The sequence below is a fragment of the Marmota monax genome, unplaced genomic scaffold (genome assembly GCF_021218885.2).
Source record: "Marmota monax isolate L192 unplaced genomic scaffold, Marmota_monax_Labrador192_F-V1.1 WCK01_AAM20220418_F8-fsc00220, whole genome shotgun sequence".
Taxonomy (NCBI): domain Eukaryota; kingdom Metazoa; phylum Chordata; class Mammalia; order Rodentia; family Sciuridae; genus Marmota; species Marmota monax.
The window spans coordinates 360,152-377,717 of record NW_026693909.1 but is presented as its reverse complement, the minus strand read 5'-3'; the positions used below and the strand labels follow the sequence as shown (position 1 = coordinate 377,717).

Here is a 17,566-nt window from a genome sequence, read left to right as displayed (position 1 = left end):
GGTTGAAGAGCTGGCAGGGATGGGAGAGCACATTGCATGATGTGCTCGGCAGGGGAGCAGGGAATGCTTGGAAGGGGTGAGTCTCAGAAGTGGGAAGGGGGGCCCTGGAGGGTGAGTGGGGGGCGGAGTGGGGAGAGACCTGGTTAGGGAGGGTGCATTCAGTGGTGCCAGAAGAGGACCCAAGAGGAGGGTGTGCTGAGCCAGTGACCAGCAGACCATGCCACAGTGGCCTGCTGGAGCATGGTGGATTGCTCACCCCAGGGCCCTGTGTGGCACCTGTCAGAAGTTAAGTGTGCTGGGAGCTGCAAGGGCTTACATGCACGTTTGGTGTGTGTGAAAGGGGGAGCTGCCCCAGGGCTCACATGCATGTTTAGTGGGTGGATGGTCAATATTCGTGTTATTTTCTTTTTAGTAATAATGGACAAGTATCAGGAGCAGCCTCATCTGTTGGACCCACACCTTGGTAAGCACTGAAATTGATGATCACAAAGTCCTGTGAATGGTGATGGCTCCTGTGTGTGCTACTCCCAGAAGATACCAGGTGACGTGTCCATGGTACAGGTCTCATTTGCTGGAAGGCCTGGTAGCTACTTCTAGTGCACCTTTGGTGTGACTTGAAGTCCAGGTCTTACTTTAGATCGTGCACAGATGTGTCTGAGCTGCTTTCTCCTGCTGCTCTTTGGGAACACATCTTTTCTTCTTGCGTGTGTCTTAGTTTGTTAAGTCTGGGCACAGGGTGTCCTGCTGGTAATCATCACACGGGTCCCCATTCCACACCCATAGCAGCTAAGGAGAGTGTCTGCCATCTCCATTTTTATAGATGGAGACACTGATCCGGACCTGCAGTGGATGTCTTTAAATATTTGACCATTTCATACAGATTAATTTTTTTCCTTTTTGTCCTGGTCCTGAACCTGGGAAGGAGAAGATAGCCCTGGTGACTAGGTTGGAGAGGCAGCAGGGGCAGGTGCATAGGCTCACATGGGGCTCTGTCACTCAGGGGTTGGTCTGTGGCTGGAGGATGGGGTGTGCAGACCTGTGTGAGAGACGCCCTGTGGTGTGCACATGCTCATGTTGAATTTCTCTTCTCCCAGTGATGGGATTTTCAGGTGGGCCTTGTGAACTCACCTGTTTCAGCCCCTGTGTCCCGACCTGCCGTTCCCTGAGGATTGACATGCTCTGGGTCTTTCTTCCTAGGTGGAATGTTTGTAGACAGATGGCTGAAGACATTCTCCTACAGTACAGGGACATCACTCTGTGGTGTTGTGGTCACTGCTGTGCTCCTCCTTCTTTTGTGCCGAGTTAGATGTTGGCTGTCTGTAGCGATCCTTGGGGTCTTAGCTTCTCTCTGAGTCCTCTACTTTTGGTCTCTTGCATGACGATGAAGTTCTTTACCTTGTTATTTATTTTTTAAAAATTTTTTTTCAGTTGTAGATGAACACACAGTATCTTTGTTTATTTTTATGTGGAGCTGAGGATTGAACCTAGTGCCTCGCACATGTGAGGCAAGCGCTCTGCCACTGAGCTACAGCCTCAGCCCTCCACCTTGTTTTGACTGTTGTGTTACCTTCTTGAGAGCCCGACTGGGAGCCCGCAGTGCTTGGTGACTTGCTTTTCTGCCTGAGGGGCACTGTGCAGCCCCTCTGGCCCTCTCCAGGCCTGCTGAGCCGTTGTTATCAGGGCTGGCTCCCAGTTCAGCTTCTAGCTTCCCCTCTCCAGAGAGGGTTGTCCAGTAGGACTTCGTTCACTGACAGAATGGTCTAGATCTGTGCTCTCCCCCAGGCTGGCACTAGCTACATGTGGCCTTGAGCACCTGTGTGTGTCTAGTGTGAATGAGAAGCTGAATTTTTTTCTAAAAGTTTTTTTTTTTTTTTAAAGATGGACACAATATCTTTATTTATTCATTCATTTATTTATTTATTTATTTAACGTGGTGCTGAGGATCGAACGCAGTACCTCACAAGTGCGAGGCAAGCACTCTTCCGCTGAGCTATAACCACAGCCCTGAGAAACTGGATTTTTAATCTGACTTAAATTGAAAATACCAATGTGGCTAGGTCTGTAGGGTTGACTGCTGCAGCGTAAACACCGGGTCTTGCCAGGGCAACGTGCTGCGCTTCACCCCCTGCTGGACCACCAGTTGTGCCTGCCTTCCAGCTTCTGGGCAGTTTTCTTCCCTTCACTTATGCGTTTACATATTTAGTTCTTTTTTTTTGGGGGGGGGTGCACCAGGGATTGAACCTAGGGGTGCCTAACTCCTGAGCCACAACCCCAGTCCTTTTCATTTTTTATTTTGAGTCAGGGTCTTGCTAGTTGCTTAGAGCCTCTAAGTTGTTGAGGCTGGCTTTGGATTCATGGTCCTGCTGCCTTAGCATCTTGAGCCTCAGGGGTTACAGGTGTGTGTAACCAAGACCTGCTGTATGTCTTTAGTGTTTTTTTTTTTTTAATATAGTTTTAGTTGTTGATGGACCTTTATTTATTCATTTATTTATATGTGGCGCTAAGAATCGAACCCAGTGTCTCACATATGGTAGGCAAGCACTCTGCCACTAAGCTAAAACCCCAGACCTATCTTTAGTTCTTTAGAACTGCAGGTTTTTTTCTTTTTTTCTTTTTGTGGTGCTAAGGAGTCAAACCCAGGGCCTAAGCACTATACCAGCTGAGCTATGTCGCCAGCCCCGTTATCTTTATTTATTTATTTTTTTAAATATTTATTCTTAAGTTTTAGGTGGACACAATATCTTTATTTTACATTTATGTGGTGCTGAGGATCGAACCCAGTGCCTCGTTCATGCTAGGTGAGCGCTCTACCACTGAGCCAAAACCCAAGCCCATCTTTAGTTCTTGATGACTCTCTTACTGGGCTTCTGGGGCAGCAGAGAGAAACTGTGCCTTCTGTATGGGTCATTGGCTCTCTGGGCCCCCAGTGATTGTGCAGGGGTTGTGAGATCTGTCCTAAACTTTCTGAGCCAGGGAGTTGCTTGCGCTCTGCTGATCCCTGAATTCTCTTTCCTTTGGGACAGTGTTGCAGTGAAGGGCTGGTCCTTTCCTTATTTACGACAGACATGGAAGGGCTGTTCGCTGCTTCTGTGAGTGTAGTTTCCAGTGTGTTGTAGCAGCAGTGTGAGGGTGGACGGGCAGATGTCCTGTGAGGTGGTAGGTGGTGGAGATGCGGCAGTGTGAGGGTGGACGGGCAGATGTCCTGTGAGGTGGTAGGTGGTGGAGATGCAGTAGTGTGAGGGTGGACGGGCAGATGACCTGTGAGGTGGTAGGTGGTGGAGAGGTGGCAGTGTGAGGGTGGACGGGCAGATGTCCTGTGAGGTGGTAGGTGGTGGAGGGGTGGCAGTGTGAGGGTGGATGGGCAGATGTCCTGTGAGGTGGTAGGTGGTGGAGAGGTGGCAGTGTGAGGGTGGATGGGCAGATGTCCTGTGAGGTGGTAGGTGGTGGAGATGCAGCAGTGTGAGGGTGGATGGGCAGATGTCCTGTGAGGTGGTAGGTGGTGGAGATGCAGCAGTGTGAGGGTGGAGGGGCAGATGTCCTGTGAGGTGGTAGGTGGTGGAGATGCAGTAGTGTGAGGGTGGATGGGCAGATGTCCTGTGAGGTGGTAGGTGGTGGAGATGCAGTAGTGTGAGGGTGGAGGGGCAGATGTCCTGTGAGGTGGTAGGTGGTGGAGATGCGGCAGTGTGAGGGTGGACGGGCAGATGTCCTGTGAGGTGGTAGGTGGTGGAGGGGTGGCAGTGTGAGGGTGGATGGGCAGATGTCCTGTGAGGTGGTAGGTGGTGGAGAGGTGGCAGTGTGAGGGTGGACGGGCAGATGTCCTGTGAGGTGGTAGGTGGTGGAGGGGTGGCAGTGTGAGGGTGGATGGGCAGATGTCCTGTGAGGTGGTAGGTGGTGGAGATGCAGCAGTGTGAGGGTGGATGGGCAGATGTCCTGTGAGGTGGTAGGTGGTGGAGGGGTGGCAGTGTGAGGGTGGATGGGCAGATGTCCTGTGAGGTGGTAGGTGGTGGAGATGCAGCAGTGTGAGGGTGGATGGGCAGATGTCCTGTGAGGTGGTAGGTGGTGGAGGGGTGGCAGTGTGAGGGTGGATGGGCAGATGTCCTGTGAGGTGGTAGGTGGTGGAGATGCAGCAGTGTGAGGGTGGATGGGCAGATGTCCTGTGAGGTGGTAGGTGGTGGAGATGCAGTAGTGTGAGGGTGGATGGGCAGATGTCCTGTGAGGTGGTAGGTGGTGGAGATGCAGTAGTGTGAGGGTGGATGGGCAGATGTCCTGTGAGGTGGTAGGTGGTGGAGAGGTGGCAGTGTGAGGGTGGATGGGCAGATGTCCTGTGAGGTGGTAGGTGGTGGAGATGCAGTAGTGTGAGGGTGGGTGGGCAGATGTCCTGTGAGGTGGTAGGTGGTGGAGGGGTGGCAGTGTGAGGGTGGATGGGCAGATGTCCTGTGAGGTGGTAGGTGGTGGAGGGGTGGCAGTGTGAGGGTGGATGGGCAGATGTCCTGTGAGGTGGTAGGTGGTGGAGATGCAGCAGTGTGAGGGTAGATGGGCAGATGTCCTGTGAGGTGGTAGGTGGTGGAGAGGTGGCAGTGTGAGGGTGGATGGGCAGATGTCCTGTGAGGTGGTAGGTGGTGGAGATGCAGTAGTGTGAGGGTGGATGGGCAGATGTCCTGTGAGGTGGTAGGTGGTGGAGAGGTGGCAGTGTGAGGGTGGATGGGCAGATGTCCTGTGAGGTGGTAGGTGGTGGAGAGGTGGCAGTGTGAGGGTGGACGGGCAGATGTCCTGTGAGGTGGTAGGTGGTGGAGAGGTGGCAGTGTGAGGGTGGATGGGCAGATGTCCTGTGAGGTGGTAGGTGGTGGAGAGGTGGCAGTGTGAGGGTGGATGGGCAGATGTCCTGTGAGGTGGTAGGTGGTGGAGATGCAGTAGTGTGAGGGTGGATGGGCAGATGTCCTGTGAGGTGGTAGGTGGTGGAGGGGTGGCAGTGTGAGGGTGGACGGGCAGATGTCCTGTGAGGTGGTAGGTGGTGGAGATGCAGTAGTGTGAGGGTGGACGGGCAGATGTCCTGTGAGGTGGTAGGTGGTGGAGAGGTGGCAGTGTGAGGGTGGATGGGCAGATGACCTGTGAGGTGGTAGGTGGTGGAGATGCAGTAGTGTGAGGGTGGATGGGCAGATGTCCTGTGAGGTGGTAGGTGGTGGAGGGGTGGCAGTGTGAGGGTGGATGGGCAGATGTCCTGTGAGGTGGTAGGTGGTGGAGATGCAGCAGTGTGAGGGTGGATGGGCAGATGTCCTGTGAGGTGGTAGGTGGTGGAGGGGTGGCAGTGTGAGGGTGGATGGGCAGATGTCCTGTGAGGTGGTAGGTGGTGGAGAGGTGGCAGTGTGAGGGTGGATGGGCAGATGTCCTGTGAGGTGGTAGGTGGTGGAGAGGTGGCAGTGTGAGGGTGGACGGGCAGATGTCCTGTGAGGTGGTAGGTGGTGGAGATGCGGCAGTGTGAGGGTGGATGGGCAGATGTCCTGTGAGGTGGTAGGTGGTGGAGATGCAGTAGTGTGAGGGTGGATGGGCAGATGTCCTGTGAGGTGGTAGGTGGTGGAGATGCAGTAGTGTGAGGGTGGATGGGCAGATGTCCTGTGAGGTGGTAGGTGGTGGAGAGGTGGCAGTGTGAGGGTGGACGGGCAGATGTCCTGTGAGGTGGTAGGTGGTGGAGAGGTGGCAGTGTGAGGGTGGACGGGCAGATGTCCTGTGAGGTGGTAGGTGGTGGAGATGCAGCAGTGTGAGGGTGGACGGGCAGATGTCCTGTGAGGTGGTAGGTGGTGGAGATGCAGCAGTGTGAGGGTGGACGGGCAGATGTCCTGTGAGGTGGTAGGTGGTGGAGGGGTGGCAGTGTGAGGGTGGATGGGCAGATGTCCTGTGAGGTGGTAGGTGGTGGAGATGCAGTAGTGTGAGGGTGGACGGGCAGATGTCCTGTGAGGTGGTAGGTGGTGGAGGGGTGGCAGTGTGAGGGTGGAGGGGCAGATGTCCTGTGAGGTGGTAGGTGGTGGAGATGCAGTAGTGTGAGGGTGGATGGGCAGATGACCTGTGAGGTGGTAGGTGGTGGAGATGCAGCCGTGTGAGGGTGGATGGGCAGATGACCTGTGAGGTGGTAGGTGGTGGAGATGCAGCAGTGTGAGGGTGGATGGGCAGATGACCTGTGAGGTGGTAGGTGGTGGAGATGCAGTAGTGTGTGGGTGGATGGGCAGATGTCCTGTGAGGTGGTAGGTGGTGGAGAGGTGGCAGTGTGAGGGTGGACGGGCAGATGACCTGTGAGGTGGTAGGTGGTGGAGATGCAGTAGTGTGAGGGTGGACATTCAGATGTCCTGTGAGGTGGTAGGTGGTGGAGAGGTGGCAGTGTGAGGGTGGATGGGCAGATGTCCTGTGAGGTGGTAGGTGGTGGAGATGGAGTAGTGTGAGGGTGGACATTCAGATGTCCTGTGAGCTGGTAGGTGGTGGGGTGCAGCAGTGTCAGGGTGGACGGGTCAGTGCCCTCCGAGGGGTGAGGTGGTGGCCTACCGTCTTCCCAAAGCAGGGTTCTGACAGACTTCCCTGTGCTTGTTGCTCCCTCCAGTGAATGCCTCCGCCCTCTTCCTGTGTGTTTGCTGGTGTCCTGAGGTGGGTGTGGTCTTGCCTTCCCTGCTTTGGGCTGTGCCTGCTGGTGTGAGCCTGGAGCCTTTGGGCACAGTGCTGGCGCTGTCACTGTGGGCCATGCTGCCTCTCTGCCCCAACCTGTGTGATGGATCAGGGAAGGACATGTTGGAGGAGCTGCCTAAGGCTGTGTGTGTTCTGGGAGGACAGTGATGCTGGTTCTTTCATGGCCCACGTTTCCTTGCTCTGCTATTGCCTATTTTTTTCAGTGCTGGGGATTGAGCCCTGGTTGCTCCACCATTGAGCCAGGCCCCCAGCCCTTTTTATTTTTTATTCTGTGACACAGTGTCCAGTTGCTTTTGCTTTTTTAAAGACATGTGCTGCAAGGAACTGAAGTGTTAAAAACTTTGGGTTGTCAAACTACCCCTCCTTTGTGCCTGGCCTGTGCTGGTACCTTTAGGAAGTTTGTTTGTTGAGTGATTCAGCAGACCCTCCCCTGCTGGAAGGCCCACTTCAGTCTGTGCAGCACCCAGCCCGGCCCGCAGAGGGCTGTTTCTGAGGCCGCGCTGTGCTCAGGCTCCCGTCCTGGGCTCCAGCAGCTGCTGTGTTTCTTCCAGCATCCGCCTTCTTGTGTTCCAGCCCTTTTGTTCATGCAGAGAAGCTTCAGAGTGACTTTGCTACCCATACCTGGAATTGTCAGGTGTGCAGATTTATGCAGGGCAGATGTCTGTATGGGGCTAGGTTTCCTGGGAACAGTGTTGTCTTCCTGATTATTCCAGTCCTTTATTTCGCTCAGTAAAGTTTGGTAATTTTCTTTAAAATTTTAGAAATTTTTTTAGATTTATTTCTAGATTTTTTTTTTTAATCTTTCATTGTTCTTGTGAAACAGTTTTTTGGGGGTACTGGGGATTGAACCTAGGGTGCTTTACCGCTGAGCCACATCCGCAGTCCTTTTTATTTTTTATTTTGAGATAGGGTCTTGCTATGGTGATGAGGGTGGTCTCAAACTTGCCATCCTCCCCCAATCAGCCTCCAGAGTTGCTGGGGTGTTTATGGCGGATTATACCTGGCATTCAGCAAAGATACATTTTGTTTTCTTGCTTTTTTAACTGGCAACATTATAACAGAATATATGTAGCAATACTTTTTCCTGAAAAACAACACCATCTTTGCCTCAGAGTTCAACTTTGAAGTGTACTTGCTGGGTGGTCCCCCATGTCTCTGTCCCTGCCACCACTGCTGGATCTTTGCAAGTCCTCAGCATTTCAGAGTAGAACCACGTAGCATGAGGTCTGTTGTGGTGGCTGATTTCCCAAGCATTGCGTTGGTAAGTCTCACTGTGAAAGGAAATATTTACTTTGGAGGTGTTGTGTTTTGGTTGTTTCTTTTAGGTTTTCTAAGCAGGTAAATAGTTATCTAATTTGTGAATAATTCCAACTTGATCTTTTATCCCTGGCTATACATTTTAATCTTTTAAAAATTTTCGGATTAACATCATTGAGCTATAACTCAATGTACAATAAAATGCGTCTCTTTTGAGAGTGCCTTTTGAGTTTTAGCCCGTGCATGCCCCACCCTTGTCTAGGTATAGAGCATTTCTGTTATCCCAAAGTGTGCCTGGGTCCTCTGAGGCCAGCTTCTCCCCTGGCCTGGACCCCACCTGTGGGCTTGCTCTCTGCAGACCACTTGACCTTTATACTTCCTGGAGGCTTCCTTGAAGGAATGTCCCCGAGGGTTGTCAGTCTGCCTCAGCAGTCTGCTTCTGCCTCTGCTTGAGAAACTGTTGGTTTGTTCTGCTGCCCACTGGTGGATGTTGGTCAGTCAGGCTTGACATCACCTTGAGTGCTACCTTGGACCTTCATGGGCCATCTTTGGGTGCATGTGTGTTCTCTTTTTCTTGGCTGACCATGTCAGGCGCCCCTTGTTCTTGTAGACACCACTCTGTGCTGTCGCCAGCGGCACGATCCTGCTGCTCTGCATGCTGTCCGGCTCTTGGTATTGTCTTTCTGACCAGGCCTGTGCGGGTTGTCTCCTTTGGGTTCTGGGGATTGAACTCGGGGCCTCATACGTGCTAGGCCAGTACTCTGTCAGTGCTGGCTGTTGTTCTTCATCTATTAAGATTCATGAAGTTCTAGGTGTGGGCCAGGCACGGCGGTGCACGCCTGTCATCCCAGCGACTTGGGAAGGAGAGGCAGGAGGACTGCAAGTTCAAAGCCAGCCTCAGCAACCTCATGAGACTCTGTCTCAAGATAAAAAGGGCTGGGTTGTGGCTCAGAGCACCCCAGTTTCCATTCCAGTACTGTAAGGGGGTGGGAGCAGGAATGCACGTTGTCCCAAGGTGCCGGCCCTTCTGGCGATGGCCTAGGTGAACACACGTTTCTGCTGCTCTGCTTATGCTGGGTCACGTGGGTTGTTAACCTTGAACCATCCTTTTGTTCTCCATCCTGTTTTGATGTCATATTGATGTTTAATTTTATAGCAAATGTCTGCTGTCTCTTTCTCTAGAGTGGATGATGAACTTGTTGTTGGACATGGTGCGAGATAAGACGTCCCCAACTGCCCTTGTACATCTGGCTTTTAAATTTCTCTACATCATCACCAAGGTAATATTTGCATAGACTGAGAGTTGACGGAAGCTTTCTTAACATACTGGTCAAAAGTTGCTCTCCAGAGTGTCCTGCTGAGGACTGTGGTCTCAGACAGCTGCAGGTCTCCACCTGGGAGCTCAGGTCTCAGTGACCTGGGGCATCCTTTGTCCCAGACACAAACTTTCTTATGAGGAAAAAGCAGAAAAACTTGGTGGAAATGGAAGTGCTGCTTGTACTTTACTGCAGGGATGAGCGTGGTGGGAATCTGGCCTGCAGACCCATGTCCTACTTCCTTGCAGGCTCCTGGTGGTGCCCACCTGGTGGCCCACACAAGGGGAGTCTGCAGGTCCCACCCTGGGAGTGAACTTGGAGCTGGCTCTGCAGGGGGCTTATGGTTGCTGAGGCCGCACATTGCAGTATTCCTGCAGAGGTCCTCGCTGGCAAGAGAAACTGTAGATGTTTATGGAAGCGTTAGTGAGTATGAGGATTTTTGATGCTTGTGGGGACCTACTCCTCAGGACTGTTGGGACAATCATGTGAACAAGGTAGAAGTGGCTTTTTTGTATTGTGTGTATTTCTGACGAGCTACAGAGCTTTGTTGGCTGATCTGGGTCAGAACACATTTAATGAGTGGGCTGAACTGGGAGGCAGAGCGCTCCTGAACTGTTCCTTGGATTTTGCTAAGTGGTGTCACTGGGGTGTGACAATTCCCCTACATCACTGGGGGCACTGAATGCACAGTGGGTAGGCTAGGAGCCCACAGGCAGCCCTGTGCCTCAGGAGGGCCAGTGGCAAGGCTGGCCCTTTCTGGCCTCTGGGAACATGGAGTCCAGCGGGGCTATGTGTCAGCTGCAGAGCTGGGGGAGGCGTGAGCCTGCGCAGGCTCCACTCTGTACCCACAGGCACCCTTGAGCACTGGGCCAGGGAGCCCTCCTGGAGTGATTTTTGATGAGAGGAGGAAGACCATGTTGTCACTGTGTATGTCATTCAGTGTCTTTTTATTTGGTAGGTTCGAGGCTACAAGGTATTTCTTCGTTTATTTCCTCACGAAGTAGCTGACGTGCAGCCTGTGCTGGACATGTTCTCGGGTCAGAACCCTACAGACCACGAGGTGCGCACTGCCCCCTGCCTGCTGCTCTCCGTGGGGCCGCCCCTCCTGCCCCCCTCATTCTGCCTGGTTTCCTATCATTCCCCCTCTTCTTTTGACGTTCCCTTTAGTTTCTACTTGTGGTGCTTTCACTTATTCTCCTATGAAGTGTGTCCTTTACAAAGAAAAGATACACTTTTAGCTTGAGTGTGACTGTGCTGGGTCCCCGAGGCCCCAGGGACTGACTGCTGGGGAGGACTGGAGGACCAGGACTCAGTGGAGTCATTCCTGGGGGTGGTGGTTGCAGCCAAGCACACCAAGCCAGTCAGCAAGGGGAGGGGTGCGGGGCAAAGCCAGGTTGCTGCTGCCTGGAGGGCACAGCGCATGGGCCACCCCCAACAGCACGGCATGGCCACACAGGTGGGGCATGGTCCCAGCCGAGCGCATGGGTGTTCACTGGGGCTGGTCGTGTAGGCACTGGTCTGGCTGGTGCCAACTGCAGAGCTGGGGGAGGCGGGTGCCTGTGCCAGCTCCGCTGTGTGCACCTCAGGCACCCTTGAGCACTGGGCCCAGGGAGCCCCGCTGGAGTCCATGTTCCCAGAGGCCAGAAAGGGCCAGCCTTGCCACTGGCCCTCCTGAGGCCACAGGGCTGCCCACTGTGCATTCAGGTGACTGTGCCTGCTGGAGACTTGCTGCTGTCTTCTCCGCCAGGGCCTCTCTCCTTGCTGCGGCTGGTACCTGTGGAAGGCCTGCACAGCTGGTGCGGACTCTTGTTTTTTAATTACTGAAATATAAGCCTTCCTTTCCTTTGTTTTGTGCTTTGCTGAGTGTTGGGGTGGAACCCAGAGCCCATGGGCACTGGGCAAGGGCTCCACCAGGGAGCTGCACCCTGGCTCCCGGGCATCCCTTTGTAGTGCCAGTCGAGAGTCTTTTGTTTACTTTTAAGTCTTTTCATCTGTCTCTCCTTTTCTCAAAAGGCCCGTTTGCACCAGGTACAGTGGCACATGCCTCTAATTCCATCAGCAGCTCAGGAGGGCTGAGGCAGGCGGATTGTGAGTTCAAAGCCAGCCTCAGCAACTTAGTGAAGCCCTAAGCATCTCAGCAAGACCCTGTCTCTCAAGAAAATACAAAAAAGGGCTGGGGATGTGGCTCAGTGGTTGAGTGCCTCTGGGTTCAATGCCCGATACCAAAATAAAGGCCCATTTACATTTTGGATAGGATTCTTCTGTGTTCATTCTGTCTCCTGTCTGTGCGTGTGGTGGGGACATGGGAGGATGTGGCTGAGGATGTGTGTGCCCCAGGCTCTGGCCAGTGGGAGAAGGCCTGGACCAGCACCTGGAGGAGCGCAGGCCCGCTGTCTCTGACAGGGCCTCTGTGGCTTGACTTCCTAGACCTGGGAAACGCGCTACATGCTGCTCCTGTGGCTCTCCATGACCTGCCTCATCCCTTTTGATTTTTCACGTTTTGATGGGAACCTCCTCACCCAACCTGAGGAGACACGAGTGTCCACGATGGACCGCATCCTGCGCATAGCTCAGGTGAGTGTGGCTGTGCCCTTGACCTGCTGCCCGCACCCTTCTCCGGCTTGTGCTGCCTTGAGGTTGTGTTCATTCAGTGGACTTTGGGTACTTTTGTGTTTTCTTGAACTCTGTTTTCCAGTGAGGTAAGATTCGCTCGCCCTATTTTGAATTTGGGATGATTGGGTAGAGCCCAGGGTGACAGGGCAGCAGATGTCTGTCCTCACTGGCGGTGCGGAGACTTGGGCTAGGCCCAGCCGTGATGCAGCAGCGGTATTATGTTCCACCTCATATTGGGTTTTCAACATTGTACAAGTAACAACGTTCAGCTATTTTCTAGGGAAACCTAGAAGATGAAGAGAAGCAAGAATGTTAAGTTGACATCTGTCAAATTCTTGCAGGCCTACCTGGCTGTCAGTGACAAGGCCCGAGACGCGGCTGCTGTCCTTGTGTCTAGGTAAGTCCTGGAGATTGCTGGCTGTGTTTGTTGATGGGCGGTTTGCGTGATGTTGGTTGCATGTGTCTGTCAGTCCATACAGAAGGACATCTGCACCTGCAGTGGTCATGCGAGGCTGGCCTGGGCTTGCAGAGTCACCCGATAGGTCTTGCCCAGGAGGCAGCCCAGAGTGTGCAGGGAGTCCCCAGGCGTGGCTGCCTCCTCTGGGTGGTAGCAGCCTCTGCCTTTGAGGGTCCCTTCAGGAGCAGCTCATGCCAGGGTCAGAGATCTGAGTGCACAGGTATGTGGCTTGTGGTGGAAGTCCCCAGATATCCCGAGAGACGGTCTCTAGTCAGCTGGGTTGGCCACCAGGACGGGATCCAGTGTGAAGGCGAGGAAGCTGGCGTGTGGCATTGAGGATGTCAGTGTCTCCTCTGATGGGATCTGAACATGTGGTAGTTACACAAGTTGAACAGTTTGGGTTTTTTCTCCTGGTTGGTGTTGTGAATCCTGTTGGTGGTTTCTGCGGGGCAACGACTGGCACCTCTGCCTTGTGGGTCCTCCACATGGTGGCAGACGCTGGCTTTGTCGAGTGTTGGGGGCCAGGAGATGTCTGACTGCTGTGCTCAGGAGTGGACCTGAGGAGGGGAGGACGAGCCTCGGCAGGGCGCCCAGCTGTAGCGAGGGCTGAGAGAGGGCAGGGTTCTTTCTGTTTACACGAGTGAGCGCTGTGGCCTGCTGCCCTGGAGCCGTGTGTCCACCCACACGTGGTCACTGTGCTCATGTGCTGCTTCCAGTCTGTCCCCAGGACCAGCACTTGCTCTGGACACTCTGCATACAGCCCCCACCCTAAGCCACATCCCGGGATGAGTTCTGACAGTGGAGTGAGAGTTCAGCGGTCTGAGCTGGAAGTACCGTGAAGGTCAAGGTGGAAAGTCAGGACGAGCCAAGAGCCCTCTGTTTGCCATGGGTGGGATCCTGCCGATGTTGCTGACCTCCTTAGTGAAGGGTGGTATCTGTTGTGTGATTCTTATGGTTCCTCTTATGGTAGATCCATGCTGAGCTGGGCCAGGGAAGGGCAAAACCTGAATCTGGCTCACTCCTGGGTTCCTGCGGGAGCAGCCAGCCAAGCCCGGGCACCTGGAGTGGGGCTGCAGTGCCACCTGGTGCCCAGCAGCTAGTGCGCTGTGCTGGAGCCCGTGCCTGTGGATCAGGACCCTCCAGGGTGGGCCCCAGGGTTGGTTGGGCAGGGGCAGCACCTGCCAGAGGCCTTGGGACTCCTTCTGACGAGCCTGTAGCTGCCTATGGGCGGGGAGAGTGGCCCTGTTGAGGCTCAAGATCACTCCCTGCTGTGCCTGCTTCCTGTTGGCTGAGCTCCTGCTCTCCAGCGTTCTCGGAGGCTCCTGATGCTGCCACCCCTGTGCTGCCACCCCTGTGCTGCCACCCCTGTGCTGCGGTGCTTCGGCAGGAAACCCTGTAGCAGGGAAAACACACCTTTTGTCTTGATGGCCTCAATCTGGAGAGTTAGATAGTTAACTAAAAGCAAAGGTGTGTTGGGCACACTGGCACATGAGGCCAGGAGTTCAAGGGCAACCTGGGCAACGTGGCGAGACCTGTCCCCCCCCCCCCCAATAAAACCAAGGTGTGCTCCGTAGAAAAGGTGGAAATTCTGGAATGTTGGGAAACACCTCGTGTGCAACTCTGGCTCGTGGTGGGGTCTGTCTTTGTTACTGAACCCACAGGGCGGCACTCACAGTGTGCCCTCCCGCCTTTCCCTGGCTTCCACGTGAGTGCTGAGGGGGCTCTGGACTCATGTGCCAGCGGCCCGCCCGCCGCATCAGCTCCCCCTCATGGCAGTGTCAAGGCTGACTTGGTGTTCGCTGCCTGGCAGGGCCTGGGCAGCGCCGCTCCACGCGGGGTCTGGCGTGTCTTGTGGGTGTCTGGCTGCTGGCTGTGAGCCTGGCGGGTGCCCTGCATCCTGATCCTGACTCGGGCCTCTGAGGTCAGGAGAGTCGTCCTTCCCTTCCCTTTAGTTATTTTGACTCTGAAGCCCAGCATCTCCGCGTGTGAGAGGTTTGTTCTCCCCTCGTAGGTCGAGCTGCAGCCTGTGTGACAGGTCCTGGAGGCTGCCTAGGTGTTTCAGCACCAGTCTGAATATTGCACTTTCCCGTTAATTTGTGTTGCTCTGTAACACGTGTGCACACGTGTGACGTTGAGCAGGGCTTGCCACCTGTATGTGCTGTGCTTTGCTGAGGCGGAGTCAGTGCACCCACAGCATTGGGCTGGCGGTGCTGTTGGATCCTGAGTGACCATGTCCCAGGAGATGGCATTTCTTGAGACTGGAGCCCAACCGGGTCCCCCGGCCACTCTGAGAGAGGCCTGGCCCTGTGGCCAGGGTTCTTTTGGCCATTGGTAGAGCTCACAGGGCCCTTGCAGGTGATAGTGGAGACCGCTGTTGAAGCGGCTGTGGCCTGTGGTGTTGTGTTCTTTGAAAGAGCAGGGAGCTTAGGGCTCAGACTCTTCCCAGAGAGTGGACAGCCCTGCTGGTGTGAGGCTTCATATATGTGTCTGTGCGAGAGAGACTTTTTAAATTTTCATTTGTATTTTGGGCTTTCTGATGTGAACATGTGCTTCTGTGCTTTTTACAAACAAGAAAAACAAAGATAGTGACTTGCTTCAATCTGTCCAGCAGCCTTAGGTTTCTACCTGTAGATTCGTGTGATCTCACTTGAGAAGGGACTAAAGTTAGACTCAGGTGTGGAGGGGGACCAGACCAAGCTGGGTCTTGTGGGTCTTCCAGAGGGGAACCCGAGCAGGCTCCAGGCTGGGGCTGTGTGTGGTCCAGCCTTCACCACTGAGTGGCTCTGGGCCTCACCCTGCACTTCTTCTGTACCCTGGGTGTGGCATCTGCTCAGAATGCCTGTATCTTCATCCTTTGGGGCTGAGTCAGAGGGCAGACTGAGGATGCAGCCGGTACTTCCTGGTGACAGCAGAGCCAGTGCCCAGGAAAAGAGTGCATGAATCTCAGGCCTTGCCCTAGAGCGAGGGTGTCAGGGGTCTCAGGGCCCCTTTCTGGATCCACCACATAGAATTCCCTGGACGAGGCCCTGGAGTCTTTTTATTTATTTATTTTTTTGGTACCAGGGATTGAACTCAGGGGCACTTAACCACTGAGCCACATCCCCAGCCCTTTTTATTTTTTATTTAGAGGCAGGGTCTCACTACGTTGCTTAGGGCCTCACTAAGTTGCTGAGGCTGGCTTTGAACTCGCGATCCTCCTGCCGCAGCCTCCCAAGCCACTGGGATTTTAGGCATGCGCCTCAGCGTCCTGCGGGAGTATGTCTTTCTGACTGCACACTGAAGTCAACCACCAGGCTTGCTGACCAGTGGGGGTCTCCAGGAGTGCACCGTGAACTGCGGACACCAGGACAGCAGTAGAACCTGGGTTTTCTTCCTGACTTGGGAGAGGTCACGCTCTCCCACGCTCAGTCATAGCATTAGTGGTTGATGCTGCTGTCTTCCCTCACATGGCGTGGGAGGGGGTCTGCACACAGCAGCCTCACCTGGGCACCCTCCAGGGCACACCCCCTCACTGGCAACCTGGCATGAATGTCAGGACCAGGAGGTCCCACAAGAATTGGACCCAGATGTTTGGACAGAGGGTGCCAAGCACCCAGGCATGTCCTGTGGGAAGGGCTGCCCAGAGGAGGTGGGGTCCTACCGTTGGTGGGAAGTTCAGGGTGCCAGCTGTCCCCCTGCCAGTGGGTTCTGTAAGGGGCACGATCCATGAGGGTCCAGTGCTGTGCTGTGCTGTGCTGTGTATGCTTGGTCTGAGCATCCTGGATGTTGGAGGTGCCCCGAAAGGGTCTGTCACCAAGAAAGCATGCAGCCAACTCTGACAAGGACTAGCTGGACAGCTGGACGATGGATGGGGAGGCAGGGACAGGCAGCATCGAGGCCGTTTTGCCATTGCCTGGCGGCTCTAGCTCACTCCTCCCTGAGCCACTGCTCGGGGCTCCACACGGCCCCACATCTTGGGAGGTGGCCCTACACTGGAGAAGAGCTCAGACCACCTCTGACTCCTCAAGCCCCACCCCGTCTACCTGAGGTCTTGGATACCAGGGCCGGGCCCCCTCCACTTTGCTTCCCATTCCCCTGCCCCAGCCACTCTTGCTGCTGGCACAGCAGAGCTACGTAGGGACTCAGCGCCCCCCTCTCAGGTTTCCTGGTGGTCGCTCTGTGCCCACTTTCTGGGGAGGTGGCCCCTCCTCTCCTTTCCTTGCTGGTCCTTCCTGACGTCCCCTGTTGGTGGTTTGCTGTCTCTTTGGGTGTCAGCCCTGGAAAGGCAGGACTTTGTGCTGTGGCAGGGCCAGTCTTGAGCCAGAGTCAGAGAGCTGGGCACTGGCCTGAGAGCTATGGAGGAGAAAGGGTTCTGGGGCTCTGGGTTCCTGGGAGAAGGAGGGTGGCACTCTGCACTCTGTTAGCCTGGGGTTGGGGTGGAAGGTGGCCATGGTAGGTACTGTGGACAGGTCCTTGGCTGAGTTGGCTTCTGGGTTGGGCTGTTGAGGATGTGGTGTTCTGAGGTCGAGGGCTGTGGTTGGGAAGAGGGTGGGTGGGCATGCCTGGTCCTGGTGGGGCAGAATGCCCAGTGGCCTCTGAGGCTTTGAGCTGAGTTGGGGCTCAGGAGGCAGGAGGTGGGGACTGTGAGGACCCTGTGGGGCTACGACTGGGCAGTGACTTGGTACCCTGGAGAGAGGGGCTGACAAAGGGGCCACTGTGGGTTGCAAGCCTAGTATAAGGACAGGGGGATTGGGAGGTCGCCCTGAGGGCCTCGTGTGCAAGGGTGGCTGGTGGGAAGCAGGGAGCTCTTGGTGTGTTGGAGCCTTATCACACGTCTGTGCCCTGTTCCCTCGCAGGTTCATCACCCGTCCTGATGTCAGGCAGAGGAAGATGGCTGGCTTTCTGGACTGGAGCCTCTGCACCTTGGCCCGCTCTTCCTTCCAGACCATGGAGGGGGTCATAGCCATGGACGGGACTCTGCAGGCCTTGGTGAGCACTCCCACGCGGTGGCCCTGCGCTGTGCAGCAGCCGGGAGGCGGGCTTGCTGGGGTTCCAGCCGCAGAGACTGGACGGTGGCCTGCCTCAGTTCAGAAAAGTGCTGTGGGGCCCCATCGCCACCAGGGGGCGGTGGTGCACGCAGAGTGCAGCTGGGGCCCTTCAGGGCATGTTGCCCTTGCTTAGTTTTGTCACAGAGAACAATTATTGGAGCCAGCGCCCCCAAATGAGAGGTGGCTGGAAATCAGATTTTGTTCATGTCTGCATTTTAATAGACCCT

At 54.9% G+C, this 17,566-nt stretch overlaps 1 protein-coding gene and 1 long non-coding RNA gene across 2 annotated transcripts in view; both read left to right on the top strand.

Moving 5' to 3' along the window:
- Nucleotides 1-17,566, top strand: part of Tbcd (tubulin folding cofactor D) — a 107,869-nt gene that overhangs the window by 1,013 nt on the left and 89,290 nt on the right. The window contains exons 2-7 of the mRNA XM_046463143.2: nucleotides 413-463; nucleotides 9,109-9,206; nucleotides 10,201-10,302; nucleotides 11,670-11,816; nucleotides 12,197-12,252; nucleotides 17,148-17,280. Coding sequence (XP_046319099.1) covers nucleotides 413-463; nucleotides 9,109-9,206; nucleotides 10,201-10,302; nucleotides 11,670-11,816; nucleotides 12,197-12,252; nucleotides 17,148-17,280 — 587 coding nt within the window. The remainder of the gene's footprint in view (nucleotides 1-412; nucleotides 464-9,108; nucleotides 9,207-10,200; nucleotides 10,303-11,669; nucleotides 11,817-12,196; nucleotides 12,253-17,147; nucleotides 17,281-17,566) is intronic.
- Nucleotides 10,700-11,491, top strand: LOC131424897 (uncharacterized). Its single transcript, XR_009228514.1, has 2 exons — nucleotides 10,700-11,038; nucleotides 11,256-11,491. It is a non-coding gene; the product is annotated as an uncharacterized LOC131424897 (long non-coding RNA).